At 55.7% G+C, this 21,182-nt stretch overlaps 1 protein-coding gene across 2 annotated transcripts in view; it reads right to left on the reverse strand.

The window, feature by feature from the left end:
- Positions 1 to 21,182, reverse strand: part of RYR1 (ryanodine receptor 1) — a 111,300-nt gene that overhangs the window by 52,112 nt on the left and 38,006 nt on the right. For both annotated transcript variants that reach the window (XM_062175880.1, XM_062175881.1), the window contains exons 36-58: positions 20,757 to 20,957; positions 20,329 to 20,440; positions 15,327 to 15,473; positions 13,781 to 14,054; positions 12,926 to 13,040; positions 12,712 to 12,844; positions 12,283 to 12,377; positions 10,897 to 11,032; positions 10,468 to 10,654; positions 10,275 to 10,383; positions 10,009 to 10,129; positions 9,745 to 9,914; positions 7,670 to 7,890; positions 7,488 to 7,578; positions 6,533 to 6,673; positions 5,966 to 6,129; positions 5,776 to 5,854; positions 5,538 to 5,627; positions 5,022 to 5,162; positions 4,705 to 4,779; positions 4,530 to 4,605; positions 4,137 to 4,260; positions 3,671 to 3,786 (exon numbers count right to left, since the gene is read on the reverse strand). In XM_062175880.1, the coding sequence (XP_062031864.1) occupies positions 3,671 to 3,786; positions 4,137 to 4,260; positions 4,530 to 4,605; positions 4,705 to 4,779; positions 5,022 to 5,162; positions 5,538 to 5,627; positions 5,776 to 5,854; positions 5,966 to 6,129; positions 6,533 to 6,673; positions 7,488 to 7,578; positions 7,670 to 7,890; positions 9,745 to 9,914; positions 10,009 to 10,129; positions 10,275 to 10,383; positions 10,468 to 10,654; positions 10,897 to 11,032; positions 12,283 to 12,377; positions 12,712 to 12,844; positions 12,926 to 13,040; positions 13,781 to 14,054; positions 15,327 to 15,473; positions 20,329 to 20,440; positions 20,757 to 20,957 (3,118 nt within the window). The remainder of the gene's footprint in view (positions 1 to 3,670; positions 3,787 to 4,136; positions 4,261 to 4,529; positions 4,606 to 4,704; positions 4,780 to 5,021; positions 5,163 to 5,537; positions 5,628 to 5,775; positions 5,855 to 5,965; positions 6,130 to 6,532; positions 6,674 to 7,487; positions 7,579 to 7,669; positions 7,891 to 9,744; positions 9,915 to 10,008; positions 10,130 to 10,274; positions 10,384 to 10,467; positions 10,655 to 10,896; positions 11,033 to 12,282; positions 12,378 to 12,711; positions 12,845 to 12,925; positions 13,041 to 13,780; positions 14,055 to 15,326; positions 15,474 to 20,328; positions 20,441 to 20,756; positions 20,958 to 21,182) is intronic.

Here is a 21,182-nt window from a genome sequence, read left to right on the forward strand (position 1 = left end):
CGGATGAATGAACCAAATGAAACAAGTCCACACAGACAGTCCACATAATCTCAAATAGAGATCAACTTCGGACAACAATGAGGGTGGTGGTGATAATAAATACTTCCAAAATAAGAATGGGGGCTCCCATTGTTAAACGCTTGCTACATCCCTGGCACCATGAGAAACACTGTTCTCACAGTCTCCCCTCAAATTGGTCCCCCCAACTTTACAGATCAGGAACCTCACCCAGGACACCCAGCAAACAAGAGTACACCCATATCTCAGATGAGGAAACAGGCTCAGAGAGGGGAGGAACTGCCAAGGGGGTGTGCAGCATGGAGCTCAGTATGCAGAACAGAGCTCAGTATGCAGGATAGAGCTCAGTATGCAGAACAGAGCTCAGTATGCAGGATAGAGCTCAGTATGCAGGATAGAGGCTCAGTATGCAGGACAGAGCTCAGTATGCAGGACAGAGCTCAGTATGCAGGATAGAGCTCAGTATGCAGGATAGAGGTCAGTATGCAGGATAGAGGCTCAGTATGCAGGATAGAGGTCAGTATACAGAACAGAGCTCAGTATGCAGGATAGAGCTCAGTATGCAGGACAGAGCTCAGTATGCAGGATAGAGCTCAGTATGCAGAACAGAGCTCAGTATGCAGGATAGAGCTCAGTATGCAGGATAGAGGCTCAGTATGCAGAACAGAGCTAGTATGCAGAACAGAGCTCAGTATGCAGGATAGAGCTCAGTATGCAGGACAGAGCTCAGTATGCAGGATAGAGCTCAGTATGCAGGATAGAGCTCAGTATGCAGGATAGAGCTCAGTATGCAGAACAGAGCTCAGTATGCAGGACAGAGCTCAGTATGCAGGATAGAGCTCAGTATGCAGGATAGAGGTTAGTATACAGAACAGAGCTCAGTATGCAGGACAGAGCTCAGTATGCAGGATAGAGCTCAGTATGCAGGACAGAGCTCAGTATGCAGGATAGAGCTCAGTATGCAGGATAGAGGTCAGTATACAGAACAGAGCTCAGTATGCAGGACAGAGCTCAGTATGCAGGATAGAGCTCAGTATGCAGGACAGAGCTCAGTATGCAGGATAGAGCTCAGTATGCAGGACAGAGCTCAGTATGCAGGATAGAGCTCAGTATGCAGGACAGAGCTCAGTATACAGAACAGAGCTCAGTGTGCAGGATAGAGGCTCAGTATGCAGGACAGAGCTCAGTATGCAGGATAGAGGCTCAGTATGCAGGATAGAGGTCAGTATGCAGGACAGAGCTCAGTATGCAGGATAGAGGCTCAGTATGCAGGACAGAGCTCAGTATACAGAACAGAGCTCAGTATGCAGAACAGAGCTAGTATGCAGGACAGAGCTAGTATGCAGGACAGAGGTCAGTATGCAGGATAGAGGCTCAGTATGCAGAACAGAGCTCAGTATGCAGAACAGAGCTCAGTATGCAGGACAGAGCTCAGTATGCAGGATAGAGCTCAGTATGCAGGATAGAGCTCAGTATGCAGAACAGAGCTCAGTATGCAGAACAGAGCTCAGTATGCAGGATAGAGCTCAGTATGCAGGATAGAGGTCAGTATGCAGGATAGAGCTCAGTATGCAGGATAGAGGTCAGTATACAGAACAGAGCTCAGTATGCAGGACAGAGCTCAGTATGCAGGATAGAGGCTCAGTATGCAGGACAGAGCTCAGTATGCAGGATAGAGGCTCAGTATGCAGGATAGAGGTCAGTATGCAGGACAGAGCTCAGTATGCAGGATAGAGGCTCAGTATGCAGGACAGAGCTCAGTATACAGAACAGAGCTCAGTATGCAGAACAGAGCTAGTATGCAGGACAGAGCTCAGTATGCAGGACAGAGTTCAGTATACAGGATAGAGGCTCAGTATGCAGGACAGAGCTCAGTATGCAGGATAGAGGCTCAGTATGCAGGATAGAGGTCAGTATGCAGGACAGAGCTCAGTATGCAGGATAGAGGCTCAGTATGCAGGACAGAGCTCAGTATACAGAACAGAGCTCAGTATGCAGGACAGAGCTCAGTATGCAGGATAGAGGCTCAGTATGCAGGACAGAGCTCAGTATACAGGATAGAGGCTCAGTATGCAGGATAGAGGTCAGTATACAGAACAGAGCTAGTATGCAGGATAGAGCTCAGAATGCAGGATAGAGGTTCAGTGTGCAGGATAGAGGCTCAGTATGCAGGACAGAGCTCAGTATGCAGGATAGAGGTCAGTATACAGAACAGAGCTCAGTATGCAGGATAGAGCTCAGTATGCAGGACAGAGCTCAGTATGCAGGATAGAGGCTCAGTATGCAGGACAGAGCTCAGTATGCAGGACAGAGCTCAGTATGCAGGATAGAGGCTCAGTATGCAGGATAGAGCTCAGTATACAAGATAGAGGTCAGTATACAGAACAGAGCTCAGTATGCAGGATAGAGGTCAGTATACAGAACAGAGCTCAGTATGCAGGACAGAGCTCAGTATGCAGGATAGAGGCTCAGTATGCAGGACAGAGCTCAGTATGCAGGATAGAGGCTCAGTATGCAGGATAGAGGCTCAGTATGCAGGACAGAGCTCAGTATGCAGGATAGAGGTCAGTATACAGAACAGAGCTAGTATGCAGGATAGAGCTCAGTATGCAGGATAGAGCTCAGTATACAGGATAGAGGCCCAGGGTGCAGGATAGAGCTCAGTGTGCAGGATAGAGGCTCAGTATGCAGGATAGAGCTCAGTATACAGGATAGAGGCCCAGGGTGCAGGATAGAGCTCAGTGTGCAGGATAGAGGCTCAGTATGCAGGATAGAGGTCAGTATGCAGGATAGAGGCTCAGTATGCAGGATAGAGCTCAGTATGCAGGACAGAGCTCAGTATGCAGGATAGAGCTCAGTATGCAGGACAGAGCTCAGTATGCAGGATAGAGCTCAGTATGCAGGACAGAGCTCAGTATGCAGGATAGAGGCTCAGTATACCAGTTTTGAGGTTACACAGAGTGAAGCCTGCTCTGCCACCCACCTGTAGGGAATCTGGGGGCCTCTGCCAGTGGCATTCAAGAGGAATGATGGGGGGATGGGGAGTCTCTGGGAGAAACTGGAAGGAGTCAGGGCCCAGCTATGTTTCTTGGTGCAGGCTGTGGTGAGACTTTGACCTTTTCGCTGAGTGAGCCGGAGCCACAGGTGGGCCACATAGTCCTACCTCATCTGCCCCATCACCTCCCAAGCCTGTTTCCTGGTGCCATCCCCTCAGCCACTCTGCTTCCAACACATGGGCATCTAATACTCATGTCAGGGACCCCTCAAGACCTTTGTGCTCGGCACTCCCACGCCTGGAAGGAACAGACGTCCCTCTGCCCCCAAAGCCCCCGTCCTCTCCTTGTGCCCCTGCGTGGATATCACAGCCTCATCCAGTCTCCCAGGAGTGTCGTGTGGGGCTCTAACCACCTCCTAACCCACTAAGCGATCTGGTTATCACCCACATGGCCTGAGTCCTCCACGGGAAGCCAGCTGTAGGTGGGCAGGGACCTTTGTGTCCCCAGCACCACACGTGGAACAGCATCAGTCGCACGGTGAACACTCAGTAACTACTAGGGCAGGGGGGAGGCGGACTCCCAGGGACGGCTTTCCTGGCAGAGTGTAGGCCTGCTTTCTGCAGGGGAGGTGGCATCGGGGAGGGAATCCTCCCTACCCAGGTGGGCGATGAACTCCTGCGAAATGTCCATCCAGCGCAGCAACTGCTGCAGGAAGCCAAAGGCGAACCGCTTCTCAATGGAAGACGTGTCCAGCTCCATGTCCTTCAGGCCTCTGCGGGGAGGGGCAGAGAGGGGTCAGCCCAGACGCGGGCCTCGGCCTGCTACTCTGCCACGGCTGTTTTGGCCTCATCCCAGGTCTCGGCTCCTCTTTAGTCCCAACTGCACTCTGCAAGCCTGCCCCTAAGTCTTCCTGACCACGCCTCCTCCTCAGACCACGCCCTGTTATCCCCACCATCTATAGCCCTGTCCCTTAGTCTTCCCTGACCATGCCTCCGCCCTCCGGCCACGCCCCTTCAGCCTCTATCGGGCCCCGCCCCTCACCCTTCCCCACCCGGGACCCGCCCGCGCTCCTGCTGTCCACCCCGCCCCTCGGCCGCCCTCGCTGGGCGCCCAGCCCCGTGCCTGGTGACCGCGTAGCCGTGCATCTGCAGGAACTTCAGCAGCTCCTGGGCCTTCTCTCGGTCTCGCGCTTTCTCCTTGGCCGTGAGCGTGTCGTAGGGGACCAGCAGGGGGTGGGTCCCGCCGCCTGCGGAGGTAAATCCAGAATGGGGGGACCCGTAGAAGACCGTAGAAGCGGCTCCTGCGGCCGAGGGCGTGCCTAATCACAGCAGCGAAGGTGGAGGCCAGAAAGACCTCAACACTGCCCTCACCACAGCCCTACAGCGGAAAACACTGCTGTTGCAGAGGGAGAAAACCACTGCTCAAAGCTGGGACTCCAATCTAGATCCCTGTGCCGCGGGGCTGGAAGGGAAGTGGGGGAGGGGCGGAGATGGGGGTGGGGGCGGGGACGCTCACCCTTGGCTTCCAGCTCCTGCTTCTTCTTCCTTCCCCAGGTGTTATGGTAGTTTTCCGCCAGTTGTTCGGCCATGGCCTGGGCCCAGATGCAGACAGTCAAGGACCAGATCCAGAGGGTTCCCCCGACAGGTGCCCCCCACCACACACACACACACATAAAGGAGCAGGCTCAGACCTGCAGCTCCCGAGACAGGGTGACTCCGCTGAGGTCGGGGGGCTGCGGGTTGTAGCCTTCTCGGGGATCGTAGGTCTGAGGGAGCAAGAGTGACCGGGGCTTAATGGACGGGATAGGTAGCCCAGGTCAGCCCCGCTCCCTCGTCTCCCCACCCCACCCACCCATCCCCTTGCCCTTGGCTCCATCGAACCCTGGCACTTTCCTTTCCCAGGCCTCCAGCCCTGGTCTGCACCCCTGCTCTGCCCGTACCCCTTCTCCTGACCTCCCTCCCTCCATCAGCCCCACCTCCCATGGTCCAGGCCCAGCCCCGCCTCCACCTGGGCAGTTTGGGAAATCTTCCGTGTCTTTTTCTTCTCGGTTCTCTCCTCCTCGCCTTCCCTGGCCTTCTCGATCGTCCACTCCCAGGCAATCATGGCCTTCAGGGACTCCTTGATGGGCCAGCGGTAGATCTCTTTGTCCTGAGGGGAGGAGTGGAGTTGGTGGAAGGGGGTGAGGAGGAGGGGAAGGAAGGATTCTGCTCCCCCACCCCAACTCAGCCTCCCTGGCCTCCGCTGTCCCCATTCGAACCCAGGTCTCTTACCTGCTCTGTAACAGAGCACCCCAAACACACCCGCATTGTCCCATCTTACACAGGGGTCTCGGAAGTTAAATCCTACATCTGACATGCCTGCCCACTCTGAGTCCAGACTCCAGGGGAGGGAGCCCACTTTGAGAGAAGGCAGAGTCTGCGGATGGGGAACCCTAACACACCGGGCCCCTCAGACGTGAACCTGAGAGCTGTCTCCCTGAACCCCCAAATTCATGCCCAGCACTGAGCCCCGAGGCGCGGTCACCTTCTCTGAAAAGGTCTTGTAGGGCCTCAGCATGGGGTGGGTCTTCAGTTCCTCATCCACGCTCTCTCCGTAAGACCAGTTGTTCTGGATCTAGCAGTGAGAGGGGAAGGCAGGATGAGGGAGCCTGGGAGGAGCTGAGGGCCGCAGAGCAACCTGGGGGCAGGGGTCCCAGGGCAGACTGGGTCTGGGAACAACCAGCAGGGATGGGGGACCCTGGGGAGGGGGACCAGATGCCAACCTTGTCGAAGGCCCACTTCTCGTGGGTGTATTCAGCAAACTTGTTGATGAAGGAGTCGAGTTTCTCCGGGATGATCACACTGTCAGTGAGGGCAGGATCAGCGGATGTAGGGATGGGCCCCCTCCACCTCTGATTCCTCCCTCTCCTCCCAGCCCCCTAGCCTCAACCCCGCCCTGCTCCCGGGCCTCACTTGAGGGTCTCCACAGGCCGGGGATCAAAGTTGCCTTCAGCATCCACTGTGGCCTTTTTCTCCGCCTTGGAAGAATACGAAGCATCCACGTAGTCGGGAGGCAGGGCCCCCGCGATGGCGCACAGACAAGGCATGGCCATGCGGTACAGCTCCTGGTCGTACTTCTGCGGGTGCCAGGGGCAGAGTGGGGGCGAGGGGAGGGTTACTGTGTGCGTTGCTCAGCCTTCCAGCCCTGCAGCCCTCCCACCTCAAACTCACACCCTCTAATCACCAGCTCTCCTTCCTGAATTCCAAAGCCTGAATTATGGTCTGTCACCCTGAAGCCCAAACCTCAGGCCCAGCTGGACCCCCACATCACCTCCATACTCTCCAAGCCCCCAAACTGCAGACCCATCCCTCTTCTATTAACCCCCCACCTGAGGCCTCAACCCAGAGATTTGCCTACATTCAAACTATAGAACTGCCTCCCACCTTGAACCCCCAGACTTGGGAATTTCATTCTGGATCCCCAACATTGGGCACCCAGCCCTCCACAAGGCCCCTTTTGGGCCCCCAGGGTGCCCAGACCTTGTGGGCCAGAGAGTCAAAGATGCCCCAGAAGAGTTTGCGTGTGAGGTGCAGCTCCTCCTCCGAGGTGATCCCGAAGTTGGCCCAGCCCGTGGGGAGACAGTAGTACTTCCAGCAGCGCTCGTAGTGGTTGGTAAGGAGCTGAGTGGGAATGGGGGGGACACACAGTTGAGGGAATATAAGCAGATGGTAGGCAAATTAAGGCCAGGGAGGCAGAGGAATGCCAGTGCTTGGAAATTATGGAGGAGGTGTGGGCCATGCAAATGATATGCTAATAAGGGAAGGCATGTTATGGCAGTTTATTATGCAAATTTGGCATTCTAATTTAAAGTCTGGATGGGCATTAAACTAGAGCTGGGTTTGTCTGGAGTGGCTTTACAGGAATAAGCATGCTAATATTAATCCTCACATAGGGTAGTGTGCAAGTGGACATATGGCTGAAGTGATCAGTACTCATGCAAATGAGCATGCCCACTGGAAACATAGGCGGCACCCTATGCAAATATATGGTAATTGGAAAGCGGGCCTCCACCATCCAATATGCAAATTTGAAATAGAGGTTGATTTAGATGCATTATGCAAGACAGTTGGCATATCTGAGTTGGGGGTATCTCCTCATGCAAATTAGCATGCAAATGAAAAGACAGGAGAGATAGTGTGCAAATATTCGGAATAGCTGTGATACTGTTTATTCAAATACATGCACTCATTTGAATAGCGGAAGGCTGGTGGTCCGTGCATGCAAATAAACATACTAATTAGGGAAAGTGGCATGCTCATGCAAATGTATGCTAATTGAGGCGGGGGCTGGCCCACTGTTAGGCAAATTACACGTTAATTAGAGGATGTTACAGGCACCAGTGACGCGAAGTGAATGTCCTGGGAATCCTAGTATGCAAACGATGACGCCAAGAGGTTTCTGGGAATGAACCCGCCCGACGCGGCTTGTCCGTACCTTGAGCGGCATCTTGGCGAACTCGTTCAGGATGGGCACGTCGAACACCAGGCGCCGCAGCAGGTGCTGCAGCATGGACGGGCGGATGTACCTGCGGGAACATGCCCAGGGCACTGCCGTGGCACCGGGAAGCCCGGCCCGGCCCGGCCCCGCCCTCCGCCCCGCCCCCGGCCCCGCCCCACCTGCACAGCGCCATGAGACAGTCCTCGATGACGTCGCGCTGCGCCTTGGTGAGCGAGCGGCCGCGCGACAGGCGGTACACGGTGTGCAGCATCGAGTCCACCATGATGGCACGGTGCTCCGTGCCCGCAAAGAGCGGCGCACACTTGGTGATGAGCGGCAGCACAGCCAGGCACAGGTAGCGGTTCAGCGCCAGCGCCATCTCCGTGGTGCTGAAAGTGGCCTGGGGCGCAAGGTGGGGGCGTCAGGCCCGCCGCACCCCGCCGGGTTTGCCCTGGCACCTGTCCTGGACGGCTCGGTTGTCCAGACTCCACTGTTCTGCAGACCCCAGGAACCCTCTGCTCGCTTCATTTCCCTCTAACCCTGACCCTTTCCCTCGGGGTAGTTCCATGCAAGCCCCAGCACCGCAGTGTTTAACCCATGGATAGTTAAATGTGGATCTCCATTCAAACAAGTAGTGCACTGTACTTCTTAACCCTCCTGCCACTGTCACACTGAACAGAATTAGCAATCTCCTCACATTCACGACCAACATTCTCTGCCACAAAAATGACTGCATTTAGCCGGGAATGTTGGCCAGGGCCCCCAGGTAGGTCCACACACTGCGTTCACTTGACGGTTCTTTTAGGACCTTCCCTCTGCCACTGCCCTTCTCCTCCCCTTTTCAAATGTTACTTATTTGCTAGAGAAACTGGGCCCCTTTGGGGGCCTGTGCTGTGGTATAGCGGTTAGAGCCACTGCCCCAGTGTCAGCATCCCATATGGGTGCCAGTTCAAGTCCCGGCTGCTCCTCTTCCAATCCAGCTCTCTGCTATGGCCTAGGAAAGCAGTAGAAGATGGCCCGAGTGCTTGGGCCCCTGCACTTGGGAAACCCAGAAGAAGCTCCAGGATCCTGGCTTTGGACTGGCCTAGCTCCAGCCATTGTGGTTGTTTGGGGAGTGAACCAGTGGATGGAGGTTCTCTCTCTCTCTCTCCCTCTCTGCCTGTTTCTCTGTAACTCTGCCTTTCAAATAAAGAAACAAATCTTTAAAAGAAAAGCAAAGAAGGAGGAGGAGGAGGAGGAGAAACTGGATCCTGGGTCCTTTGGCCAGTAGCATTTTCTATATTTTGGCTTTGGCCACTTCCACCTTGCGGTGTCAATTAACTTGTTCCCCAGTCCCCTGTATTTCCTGTAAACTGATGATTATAGATTCAAATGATGGTCTTCCTCTTCCAGCTAATGACAAGCAGTTATTCTTCCTATCTTAAGAAGAGCCTTTTCTTGAACAAGCTTATCCCCCCAGCAGTCGTCCCAGCCTCTGCCTCCCCTGCTAGCCACTTGTGCAAAGAACTGTCAACTTGTTCTATCCCAAACCTCACCTCCCAGGCTGGTTCTCTCTCTCTCTCTCTCTCTCTCTCTCTCTCTCTCTCTCTCGTATTTATTTGAGAGACTGGTATACAGGAAGAGAGCTCCTACCCACTGACTCACTCCCCAAATGCCTGCAACAGACGGGGGCTGGGCAGAGACCAGAACCAGGGGCTGGGAACTCTGGTCTCCCATGTGGGTGGCAGGGACCCAATTACTTGAGCCATCACCACTGCCTCCCAGGGTCTGTATTAGCCAGAAACTGGAGTCGGGAGCCACAGCCAGCTACTGAGCCCAGGCACGGTGATGTGGGATGCAGGCATCCCAGCTTCTTAGCCACCAAGCCCAACACTCCCAGGCTCTGCCTTCTCCTAGGCTCCCTAAACCCTCTCCAGCAAGGATCGAAGGTCAGGTCGAGGTCACCAGTGGTCAGCCCTCAGTGCTACCCTTCCTTGGCCTGTCACTGGCACCGACCGCTGCTGTCGTGCCCGGGTCTGTGTGCGTGCGCGGTACTGAACCCCCACAGCTGCATGTTTGGAGACTCCCACCCACCTTCCAGCAGCGCTCGGCGTTTTCCTCCGTTTTTGTTTTCTCTGTGGTTGTTGGGGGGCGGGGTTATGAAAGCGACAAAAGCCCAAGTCAAACAAAAACCCTGCTGTGGCTGCTGGTCCACGAGCCTTCCGTGGCCCCCCGGGGGAGCAGGGAGGTGGCCAGGCTGGGCGGGGCTGCTCACCGTGTCCAGCGAGGCGGCAGCTCTCATGTCGGGAAGGAACCCCACGTCCAGCACGTGTAGCAGGAAGTCCTGGTTCTCAATGCCGTACACGCGGTCCAGGAAGAGCACCATGGATGCCTTGTGGTCCGGCACGAAGGAGGCCGACATCTTCGGCTGCACCAGGGCCCCGTCTACAGGCAAGGCGGACAGGAGGTCAGGGACGCCCTGACCCATCAGCTTCCCCTCCCAGCTTCCCTCCTCTGCCACATCCTGCCCACTCTGTACCTTTGCCCAGGGTGGGGATCTGCAGCGGGAGGCTGATGATGCCCACGAGGTCGTCCAGGGGCACCAGGGAGCGAAGGATGGCGCGGATTCGCAGGGCCTCACCCTTGCCAGCTTGGATCAGCTGGGGGGCAGGACAGAGGGCGTGCGTCATTGAGCGCCCAGGGCCCAGTTGGTTATTACTCTGTTCCATCCTATCCCGATTCCCTGGCAGGGGGACCCGGCCTCCTTCCTGGCGCCCCGCCCCGCCCTGGCCGCCCGGGGCTCACATGCATCTCCGGAGCACAGCGGCCCAGCAGATCGATCAAGGCAGCATAGAAGGACATGATGGCGTGGCCCAGATGCACGCGGTTTTCTTCAGGGGGCTCCTCACCAAAGCTGCAGGTGGGAAAGCCAGAGGCCTGAGCCCTTGGGGCACGGCGAGGGCTGGCGCTCTGTCGAGGAGGGGGCTGGGAGACTCACTGCTCGCGCCGTCGGTCCCTGCGGACGCCTGGGCCGTCCCGCGCGGGGTCCTCAGAGATGCGGATGGCCTCCTCGATGGCAGCCAGCAGCCCCGAGCCGCCCTCACCCCGCAGTGCAGGCCCGAAGCACTCAGGTTTGCGGATGAGCAGCCGCACCACCACGTTGGCGTTCTCCTCCACGCTCTCGCCTGGCCCAGGGAATCCAGAGGGCTCAGGAGCCACCCCTGGGCGCCCCCGATGCAGCCCCAGGTCCCAACACCCCTGGGGTGACGCCAGCCTTCTGTCCGCCCCCAGGTCTTTGCCCCACACCCACTTGCAAGGATCCCTGCCCATCCAAGGCCGGTGGCTCCGGGTGTGGACTGTCACCCCCTAGGAAGCTTGGGGCAGTGACCCCACGCCCCCTGCCAAGCCATGGCCAGCCCTGCCTCACCGTTAACAAAGACAGCGAAGCGCAGGAAGTCCAGGTAGCGCTCCCCACCGCAGGGGTTCCAGCCGATGTCCGGGTAGCCCTTGGCCAGGAGCATGGGGCAGCTTTGGAGGCCACAGCCTGCCAGGTAGGACACGACCTGGGGGCAAGAGAGGGGCGCAGCCAAAGGCCACACTCACAACATCTTCCTCTGACCGCAGGTGTCTGCCCATGCCTGGAGCACCGAGGCTAATGCTTCTCTGACCCCTTAGCAAAGGAACCTGGTCCTGTCCACCCTTGTCTCCCACCTGGATCATCACAGCAGCCCCCTCCCGGGGCTCCCAGCTCCCACCTGCCCCCTTCCCCTCAGCCAGTTCCCCACAGACTTCTGTGAACACCTGAGCCAGGGCCTCCTCTGCTCAGAGCCCCCTGGCCCCATCTGCCTCAGGGTAAAAGCCAGAGACCTTGCTGTGGCCCACACGATCCCACGTGACCTGCCCCTGCCACCTCCTTGGCCTCACCTCCCCCTGCTCACCCCTCACTGCCTCTGCTCCAACCACACTGGTCTCTGCTGTTTCTCAGACTCACAAGGTTCACTCCTGCCTCAGGGCCTTTGCACCTGCTACTCGCTCTGCTGGGAATGCGCCCCCCTTGCCGTCCGTCTAGCCTCTCACCTCTGAGCTTTACTAAATGTTATCTTCTCGATGAGGCTTTGTCGGAACGTTCATACCACACCCTGCTGACACTTGATTTGTCTCCCCTCTGCTCACTTTCTTCCTCCTTAGCACACATCACTAACACGCTACATCTTTTACTCACTAGGCTTATTTATCTCCCGTTCTCCAGACTGGAAGGTCAAGTTCACGAGGACAAGGAGCACTGACAGTCTTTTGCCTCCTGACCTAAGCAGGTCCTGACCCAGTGTGTGGATGCTCAGTGCATATCTCCCAGGCGAAAAATAATCTGATAGCAGCCAACCAACCCTGCGTGCCATTTCCCAGGTGATTTTGCGGGCGAACTCATTTAACCCTCAGAACAACACTAGGAAGTTGGTTCTACACGCATTGTACAGACAAGGCGACTGCAGTGCGAAGGATTCAAGTCCCTAGTCCAAGGCCACACACACAAAGATCTGGGGACGCTGAACCTAAGTTGCAGACCTCCTTGAGCTCACGCATGTCCTCACTACACACAGAGGGCCAGGACAGGTGCCCAGGCCTCCCAGCTGGGAGCATATGCCCAGCCCGGAAGCACCTTACAAGTGAGTGCTGGGTGCTGTTTCCTCCCTGTAAACCTCACCCCTCCTGATTCACTTCAGACCATCCGGAACCCCCACCCCCACCCCAGACCAGGTTCAGGTTCAGTAGGTGCCCCAGGCAGGCAGGGAGGGCCCAGGCCTCCCCTCTGCACCTTTTCCAGGTCCTGCTCCTGCAACGCCAAGGCCAGCTCGTTGTTGTCGATGACGGAGGCGGCAGCCACATCCAGGGGCGTGGAGCCTTGCATACCTGTGGGGGCAAGAGGTGCTGAGACTGTCTCACGCCTGCTTCTCTCACCTCCTCTGGGAAGCCCTCCCTGGCCTCCCCTTTTCCAGCTGGGTCACGTGTCTCATCTGATCTGACGACTCCCGGACGTCACTGTCCACCTTTTCTGCCACACTGTGAGCTCAGCGAGGGCCAGAAAGGACTGCTTGGCTCACTGGTGGCCCCAGCACCACATTGCAGGGGGGTGGAGAGTGACGGTTGGTTGAATGACTGAGTGAGCGGCACAGAGTGCAGCAGGCCTGGGTGGGCTGCCGGGCGAGGGCTCTGGGGAGCAGCCCCTGGGCTCTGGGGTTCTCACCCAGGCCGATGCCGCTGTTCTCCAGCAGGTAGCTCAGGTGGTCAAACATGGAGCGCTGGTTCTGCCGGCTGATGCGGCAGAAGTAGCAGAGGAAGCGGCAGCAGCTCGTCACCATCTTGGGGAAGCGGATCTCCTGGGGAGGGCAGGGGCTGGTGGTCAGTGCCTGCCCCTCCGGCCCCACCCCCGAGCTCCCCGGCCCCCACCAGCCCCTTACCTTGGTTTCGCCGCCCCCCAGGACGTTCACCATGACCTCCATGACAGTCTCGTGCATGCCAAGGGCCCTCATCAGGTTCGGGTGTTGGTAGAAGACTTTGTTATTCATGATGTTCCTGCAAATGGGCAGAGCGCACGGGGTCACCAGGGACTGGCTGACGCCAAGTGCAGGGAGTGCCGTCACCCCCATCGTGACAAGTCAGCGTCCGTTTGCCTCTCACTCTGCGCCCAGCGCCGCCCCTGCTGCGGATCTGAACTACTCACTGCATCTTGACATCCACTCTGGCAGGTGGAGCTGTGATTATACCCATACTTCACAGATAACACTGAGGCCTCCATCCAAGGCGGCCTCCACCTGGAGGTGTTGTGTTGCTTAGAAAGGGCCTGGTACACAGCAGGCACTTAACAAATGCTTGCTGAGTGGATGATACACACTGGACACTAGTGCTCAATCCCTCTGTAACTACTGCCGTTATGACTGGCGTGGGCTCACGAAAGCCACACAACTCTGTGGGGCGGGCATGGCCCCTCCCTGTGCTATCCATGAGGACACTGGAGCTCAGAAAGGATAAGCCTCAGGCCAAGAGTCACAGGGGGGGTCACAGCCGTTACCAGGGCTGGGTGAAGGGGGCAGTACCCAGGGAGACGGGTTAGCTGCTGGGGCGCAGATGTTCGGGAAGCTGACATCATTGTATCCAGAAGACATTACAGGGGCAAGTAAAGAAAGAGGAGGGGCTATGCAAGGTAAGGGGGAAGTACAGCATGTAGAGTAAGGGGAGGGCCCACGCAAATCAAGGGGAGGGGATATGCAAAGTAAGGAGAGGGCAGTGTGCAAAAAGGAGGAGTGGTGCCTCACCCGATGCTCTGGATCATGAGGTTCTCCTCCTGGGGGCCCATCTGCACGATGAGCAGCGAGCGGATCTGGCCGAGGCACTCGAGCAGGCTCATGGTGTCCTCCACAGAGGACGGCGAGATGGTGTACGCCCGGGGCAGGGCGCGCAGCAGCTCACCGAGCCCATCGTACTGCCGGTGTAGGAGGCTGAACATGGCCCGCACCAGCTCAGGGCTCTGCACGTAGTCCTCCTGGGCCCAGCGCACCACCATGTGGGACACCAGCTCCTGCAGGGACTCTGGGAAAGGAGCGCAAGGGTGGGGACGCTGTGCAAGGGCAGCCCCGCACCTGGGGCCCTGAGCCAGAGGCATGGGGAGGGGCCTTGTTTTCCACAGTTACTACTGGCCGTGGACCTCCAGTGGACTCTCTTGTCCCCAGAACTGCCCCACTCACTTCACCCAATCGCACAACATAAAGGCCACCTCCAAATTTCAAGAGAATAAATCGCACAACTGCAAACCACCAGAGCACCACCAGCTGCACCGCGCCATGCGCCTGGGAGCGCACAGATTCTACCAGTGCTGTAAAATCTCCGCTGGTGTTTCAAGAGAAACCCCATGCACTCGGGATCACTTGAAAACGTCACAATGACTTGGTGCTTTATTCTCTCCGGTGACCTGGGACTCTCCTCCCCGCCATCCAGCATCCGTTTATCTGTCTTGCCTTCTCTTCTACTCTTTCCCTTTCCAAAGCCGCAGGGTTAGGAGGAACTACCACACGCTGGCGTTGAACGATGATGCTAGGTGACCTAGGTCTTATGGGTGCCTGGTCCAGCCCTGTCACTTCCCGCCCTCCCCTCTCACCACCTGCCCCCTCGTCCACTCTGCGCCAGCCACACTGGCCTTGCAACTCACCAAGCTTGTCCCTGCCTCAGGGCCTTTGCACTGGCTGCTCCCTTGGTGCCAATCATCCTTCCTCAGATCCCTGCTTCCCAGTGCTGGCCCTGCAGTCTTCATCCCTCTCCCACCTGTCGCTCAGGGCTATTCGTCTTCTTGGCATCCATGACCGCCTAGCCTGGATATTTCTGTATGTGTATCTCGAAGGCAGGTGCTTTGACATTTCCCCTGTGCTACATTCCCCGGCATTGCTAACAGTGCCTGGCCCAGAGTTGGCCCCAGAAGCATTTCCTGATTGCTGTAGGGTGAATCCTGTGCACTTGTCCCATGTAGCTAAGAGAAAGTCTGCATAATGACGTGCCAGCCCAGTAGCGACCACGGCTGCTTTTCTCATCGCCCAGTCCGGCCGCAGTCATCACACGCCTGGAGAAAATATACCCAAAAAGCCCCGGAGACACAGAAGCCACCACGGCATGGGATGTCAGCTTCAGCGCTCACGCAGTGCACGCCCCACGTGGGAGCCGCAGCCCCAGCTCGCCCCTCTCTCACCCGCCCTCCACTCCGCCTCTCACTGCCGCTTCTCTGCCCCTGCTTTCCTGCCTGCTCCTGGCCTGAGTTGGAGACCGGGGCTCCCCAGAACCACCCTGCCCTCCCGCAGGGGCCGTGGTCCTCACGGGGCTTTTTCTCCTCGGCTGGCAGCTCCTCCTCGGGCTTCTCCTCCTTCCTCTTCACCAGCCGCACGGTCTCCAACAGGCTCAGGAGGCGGCTGCTCAGGCTGGCCTCCTCCTCCGGCTCCTCCTCCTCCCCCTCCAGCTGGATTCCTGCAGGTGGCCAAGAGGGAGGGTCGTTCATCTGTTAGCCACTCACCTGCTCAGCTGCTTCACTCAGCCAGTCATGTGCTCACTCACGCATGTGTCCATGGAGGGCGTCCACTCATTTCTCTATATTAGTCATGGGGGGCGTCCACTTATTTCTCTATATTATTCATGGAGGGCGTCCACTCATTTCTCTATATTAGTCATGGAGGGCGTCCACTTATTTCTCTATATGTATGCATGTTTATGCATTTATTCATTATATAAAGTGCTTGTCTTTTAATTCAGCTATTGCAAATGTGTTCAGATAAATACATGAGTGGCCGATGTTGGTGGCAAAGTGGGTTAAGCTGCTGCTTATGATGCCAGCATCCCACATCAGAGTGCCGGTTTGAGTCCCGGCTGCTCCACTTCTGATCCAGCTTCCTGCAATGGCCTGGGAGAGCAGTGGAAGATGGCCCAAGTCCTTGGGCCCCTGCACCCACAGGGAAAACTTCATATGGAGTTCCAGTGTCCTGGCTTTGGCCTGACCTAGCCCAGGCCATTGTGACAATTTGGGGAGGAAACAAGGGGATGAAAGATTTTTCTCTGTGTTTCCCTCGCTGTCACCCTGTCTTTCAAATAAAAAAATAAAATTAATAGAAACATTGTCTTTACCAAAAGAAACTCTTTTAAAAAGAAATAAAAGAGACCATAAATGAAGAATGAAAAAGAAGTGTGATGACAGTGACACACCCAGAAGAGAATATTAATAAAGTGTCAAAAATCATATTAAAAAAAAAAAAGAGCCAGATGGAAAGTCTGGAGTTGAAAAGTAGTCACTGTACAATTGCATTTCAACTAAAATTTTTTAATTTATTTTTTAAAAAGATTTATTTATTTATTTATTTGAAAGGCAGAGCTACAGAGAGGAAGGAGCAGAGACAGAGAGAGAGGTCTTACATCCACTGATTCACTCCCCAGATGGCCGCAACAGCCATAGTTGTACCTTACTCAAGCCAGGAGCTTCTTCCGGGTATCCCACATGGCTGCAGGGTCCCAAGGACTCGGGCCATTTTCTGCTGCTTTTCCAGGCCATAGCTGAGAGCTGGATCAGAAGAGGAGCAGCTGGGACTCGAACTATTGCCCATATGGGATGCTGGCACTGCAGATGGCGGCTTTACCAACTATGCCACAGCACGGGCACCTAAATTTTTTTTTTTTTTTTTGACAGGCAGAGTGGATAGTGAGAGAGAGAGACAGAGAGAAAGGTCTTCCTTTTTGCCGTTGGTTCACCCTCCAATGGCCGCTGCGGCCGGCATATCTAGCCGATCCGAAGCCAGGAGCCAGGTGCTTCTCCTGGTCTCCCATGGGGTGCAGGGCCCAAGGACTTGGGCCATCCTCCTCTGCCTTCCCGGGCCATAGCAGAGAGCTGGCCTGGAAGAGGGGCAACCGGGATAGAATCCGGTGCTCCGACCGGGACTAGAACCCCGTGTGCCGGCGCCGCAAGGCGGAGGATTAGCCTGTTAAGCCACGGCGCCGGCCTTAAAATTTTTAATTTAAAAAAACAGGGGGGCCAGCGCTGTGGCACACTACGTTAAAGCCCTGGACTGAGACGCCAGCATCTCATATGGGCACCAGTTCTAGTCCCGGCCCAAGTCCTTGGACCCTGTACCCGCGTGGGAGACCTGGAAGAAGCTCCTGGCTCCTGGCTTCGGATCAGCACAGCTCTGGCTGTTGCAGCCATCTGGGGAGTGAACCAGCAGATGGAAGGTCTCTCTCTCTCTGTCTCTACCTCTCTCTGTAACTCTTTCAAATAAATAAAATAAATATTTTTAAAAAATTTTTAAAATATAGGGAAAAAAGGCCGGCGCCGTGGCTTAACAGGCTAATTCTCCGCCTTGCGGCACCGGCACACCGGGTTCTAGTCCCGGTTGGGGCACCGGATTCTATCCCGGTTGCCCCTCTTTCAGGCCAGCTCTCTCCTGTGGCCAGGGAGTGCAGTGGAGGATGGCCCAAGTGCTTGGGCCCTGCACCCCATGGGAGACCAGGAGAAGCACCTGGCTCCTGCCATCGGATCAGCGCTGTGCGCCGGTCGCAGCGCGCCAGCCGCGGCGGCCATTGGAGGGTGAACCAACGGCAAAGGAAGACCTTGCTCCCTGTCTCTCTCTCTCACTGTCCACTCTGCCTGTCAAAAAAAAAATTTTTTTTTAAATATAGGGAAAAAAGGCCGGCGCCGTGGCTTAACAGGCTAATTCTCCGCCTTGTGGCGCCGGCACACTGGGTTCTAGTCCCGGTCGGGGCGCCGGATTCTATCCCGGTTGCCCATCTTCCAGGCCAGCTCTCTGCTATGGCCCGGGAAGGCAGTGGAGGATGGCCCAAGTGCTTGGGCCCTGCACCCGCATGGGAGACCAGGAGAAGCACCTGGCTCCTGGCTTCGGATCAGCGAGATGCGCCGGCCACAGCGGCCATTGGAGGGTGAACCAACGGCAAAAAGGAAGACCTTTCTCTCTGTCTCTCTCTCTCACTATCCACTCTGCCTGTCAAAAAAAAAAAAAAATATATATATATATATATATATATATATATATATATATATAGGGAAAAGGGGCTGGCTCTGTCACATAGGTTAAGCCTCTGCCTATGGTGCTAGCATCCCTTATGGGTGCAGGTTCCAATCCTAGGGCTGCTCCACTTCTGATCCAGCACCATGCCTGGGAAAGCAGCAGAGGATGGTTCAAGTGCTTGGGCTCCTGCACCCACACAAGAGACTGAGATGAAGCTCCTGGCTCCTGGCTTCTGCCTGGCTCAGCCCTGGCCATTGCAGCCAATTGGGGAGTGAACCAGCAGATGCAAGATCTCTCTCTCTCTCTCTCTCTCTCTCTCTCTCTCATCTTCTCTCTGTGTATCTTTGCCTTTCAAATAAATAAATCATTTTTAAAAAGAGACAAAAGTATAATAACTGAAATTTAAAAACACTAGAAAGGTTCCATAACATAGTTGAGCTGGTAGGAGAAAGAAGCACTGAACTTGAGGGGGCTGGCGCTGTGGCACAGTGGGTTAACGCCCTGGCTTGTAGCACCAGCATCCAATATGGGCGCCGGTTCTAGTCCTGGCTGCTCCACTTCCAACCCAGCCCTCTGCTATGGCCTGGGAAAGGAGTAGAAGATGGCCCAAGTCCTTGGGCCTCTGCACCCGCATGGGAGACCATGAAGAAGCTCCTGGTGCCTGGCTTTGGATCGGTGCAGCTCTGGCTGTTGTGGCCAATTGGGGAGTGAACCATCGTATGGAAGACCTCTCTCTCTCTGCCTCTCCTCTCTCTGTGTAGCTCTGACTTTCAAATAAATAAATAAATCTTTTAAAAATTTTAAAAAGAAGAAGCACTGAACTTGAAGGTAGAACATACAGATTATCCAGAAAAGAAAAGAACAAAGAAAAGTGGAAGACTGCCTCGGAACCTGGGAGACAATCAAGTGTATCAATATATGCACAACGAGAACCCCAGAGGAGGGGAGAAAAAGGGGCAGAAAAATATTTGAAGCAATAATTGCCAAAAACTTTCCAACTTTGATGGAAAACACTAATCTACACATCCAAGAAACTCAACAAACTCCAAACTGGATAAATACAAAGTGCTCCACACCTGGACACATCACACTCAGATTGTTCAAAGGCAAAGACAAAGAGAAAACCTTGAAGTCAACCAGAGAAAAATGAGTTATCATGTACAAGAACTCTCAATAAGATTTATCAGTTGGGCTGGTGCTGTGGCACAGTAGATTAAGCCTCTGCCTACAGTACCAGCATCCCATATGGGTGCCAGTTTGAGTCCTGGCTGCTCCACTTCTGATCCAGCTCTCTGCCAATGGCTTGGGAAAGCAGTTTAAGATGGCCCAAGCAATTGGGCCTCTTCACCCACATAGGAAGAAGCTCCTGGCTCCTAGCTTAGGCTCGGACCAGCTCCAGCTGTTGTAGTCATTTGGGGAATGAACCAATGGATGCAGGATCTCTCTCTCTCTCTCTCTCTCTCTCTCTCTCTCTCTATCTCTTGCTCTCTCTGTCTGTAACTCTGGCCCTCAAATAAATAAATAAATCTCTTTTAAAAAGCAAAAAAGGGGCTGGCGCCGCGGCTCACTAGGCTAATCCTCCGCCTTGCGGCGCCGGCAAACCGAGTTCTAGTCCCGGTCGGGGCACCGATCCTGTCCCGGTTGCCCCTCTTCCAGGCCAGCTCTCTGCTGTGGCCAGGGAGTGCAGTGGAGGATGGCCCAAGTGCTTGGGCCCTGCACCCGCATGGGAGACCAGGATAAGCACCTGGCTCCTGGCTTCGGATCGGCTAGATGCGCCGGCCGCAGCGGCCATTGGAGGGTGAACCAACGGCAAAAGGAGGATCTTTCTCTCTGTCTCTCTCTCACTGTCCACTCTGCCTGTCAAAAAAAAAAAAAAAAAAAAAGATGCATTGGCTTAACCCTCATCAGAAACAATGACGGTCACTCCTCTGTCCTCTAGCCAGCCAGCATCTCCCCACCCCACTCCCAGCCATCCACCCATCCACCCTTCTCCTCATGCGTCCACGCCCCCAGCTGTCATCTCCCATTTCATTATTCACCCCTCCTTCCATCCAGCAGTTCCCACAACTTCCCGTCAGCTCCACCCCCCTGTCTGTAGCCGCTCATCCGTCCATACAGCCACCCAGGCGCCCACCAAACACATCCTTCCACGCACCATCTGTCTGCTCACTAATCGTTCACCCATTCACTCATTCAACCAACAGTCAGATCATGTTGATCATGTAGCTATTTAAACTCAAAATGTCTTGGGGAAGCTTCCGGAGAGGTCTCAAGAGACGGCCTGTCGGGGGCAGTGTCCGACGGCCTCTCCTTACCACAGTGCGCCAGCAGGTCTTGATGAAAGTCCTGCAAGTCCTGTCGAATGTCCTCGGGGAGAGGGCAGTCTTCCTCATCTGTGCCATCTTTGAAGTGCAAGAGCATGTTGATCTAGGAGAGGCCAGAGGACAGAAAGAGGGTGTAAGACCCCAGCTCAAAGACCCCACTGTCAGTCCTTGTCCAAGGTCAACGAGTCGAAGTGTAAAGGACACCTGGGAGTCTGGGGAAGAGGTTTGAAAGGGGTCAGGGTCAGTCTGACATGACTCAGCGGTCACATTCATTCACAGAGAGGCATGAGAGTTAGAGATAAATGCATCCGTAGGGTCAAGGGTCAAGCGCAGGGTTAGAGGTTGAGGACCACCAATGGGGGAGACGCCGGGGAGGGGGGTCGGGCAGTAGGAACAGCCAGAATCAAGGGTCAGAGCACCTGCTCCTGGGGCGGGGAGCGGAACTCGCGGGTGCGCCTCGCGGTCTCAGCTGCACTCATGGTGAAGGCTCTCATGAGGAGGGCGTAGCGGCTCCGCTGGTTGTCCTGGAGCTTGTCCACGTAGCGCTCTGCGAAGGCCGCCAGGGACTCCACTCGATGCTGCAGCTCTTGGTCACAGAAATACTCCAGGAGGTTGCACATCTGAGGGAGGCCACCCACGCACAATGGGACAGTAGTGCCATCATCAGGATCATCCTTGAAACTTGCCGCTCCCCCTCCCCTCCTCACGGCCCCGCCCAGGCCCACCATCACCATTTCCTGCTTGGGTCCTTAAGCTAACCTCCTCCGCCGTCTCATCCCACAGGCCACGCGGAGACATCGCTGCATTGCAGCACGACTCCACTGCTTCGTGCATTCCCCCAGCTC

This window comes from Lepus europaeus, chromosome 19 (assembly GCF_033115175.1).
Source record: "Lepus europaeus isolate LE1 chromosome 19, mLepTim1.pri, whole genome shotgun sequence".
NCBI lineage: Eukaryota > Metazoa > Chordata > Mammalia > Lagomorpha > Leporidae > Lepus > Lepus europaeus.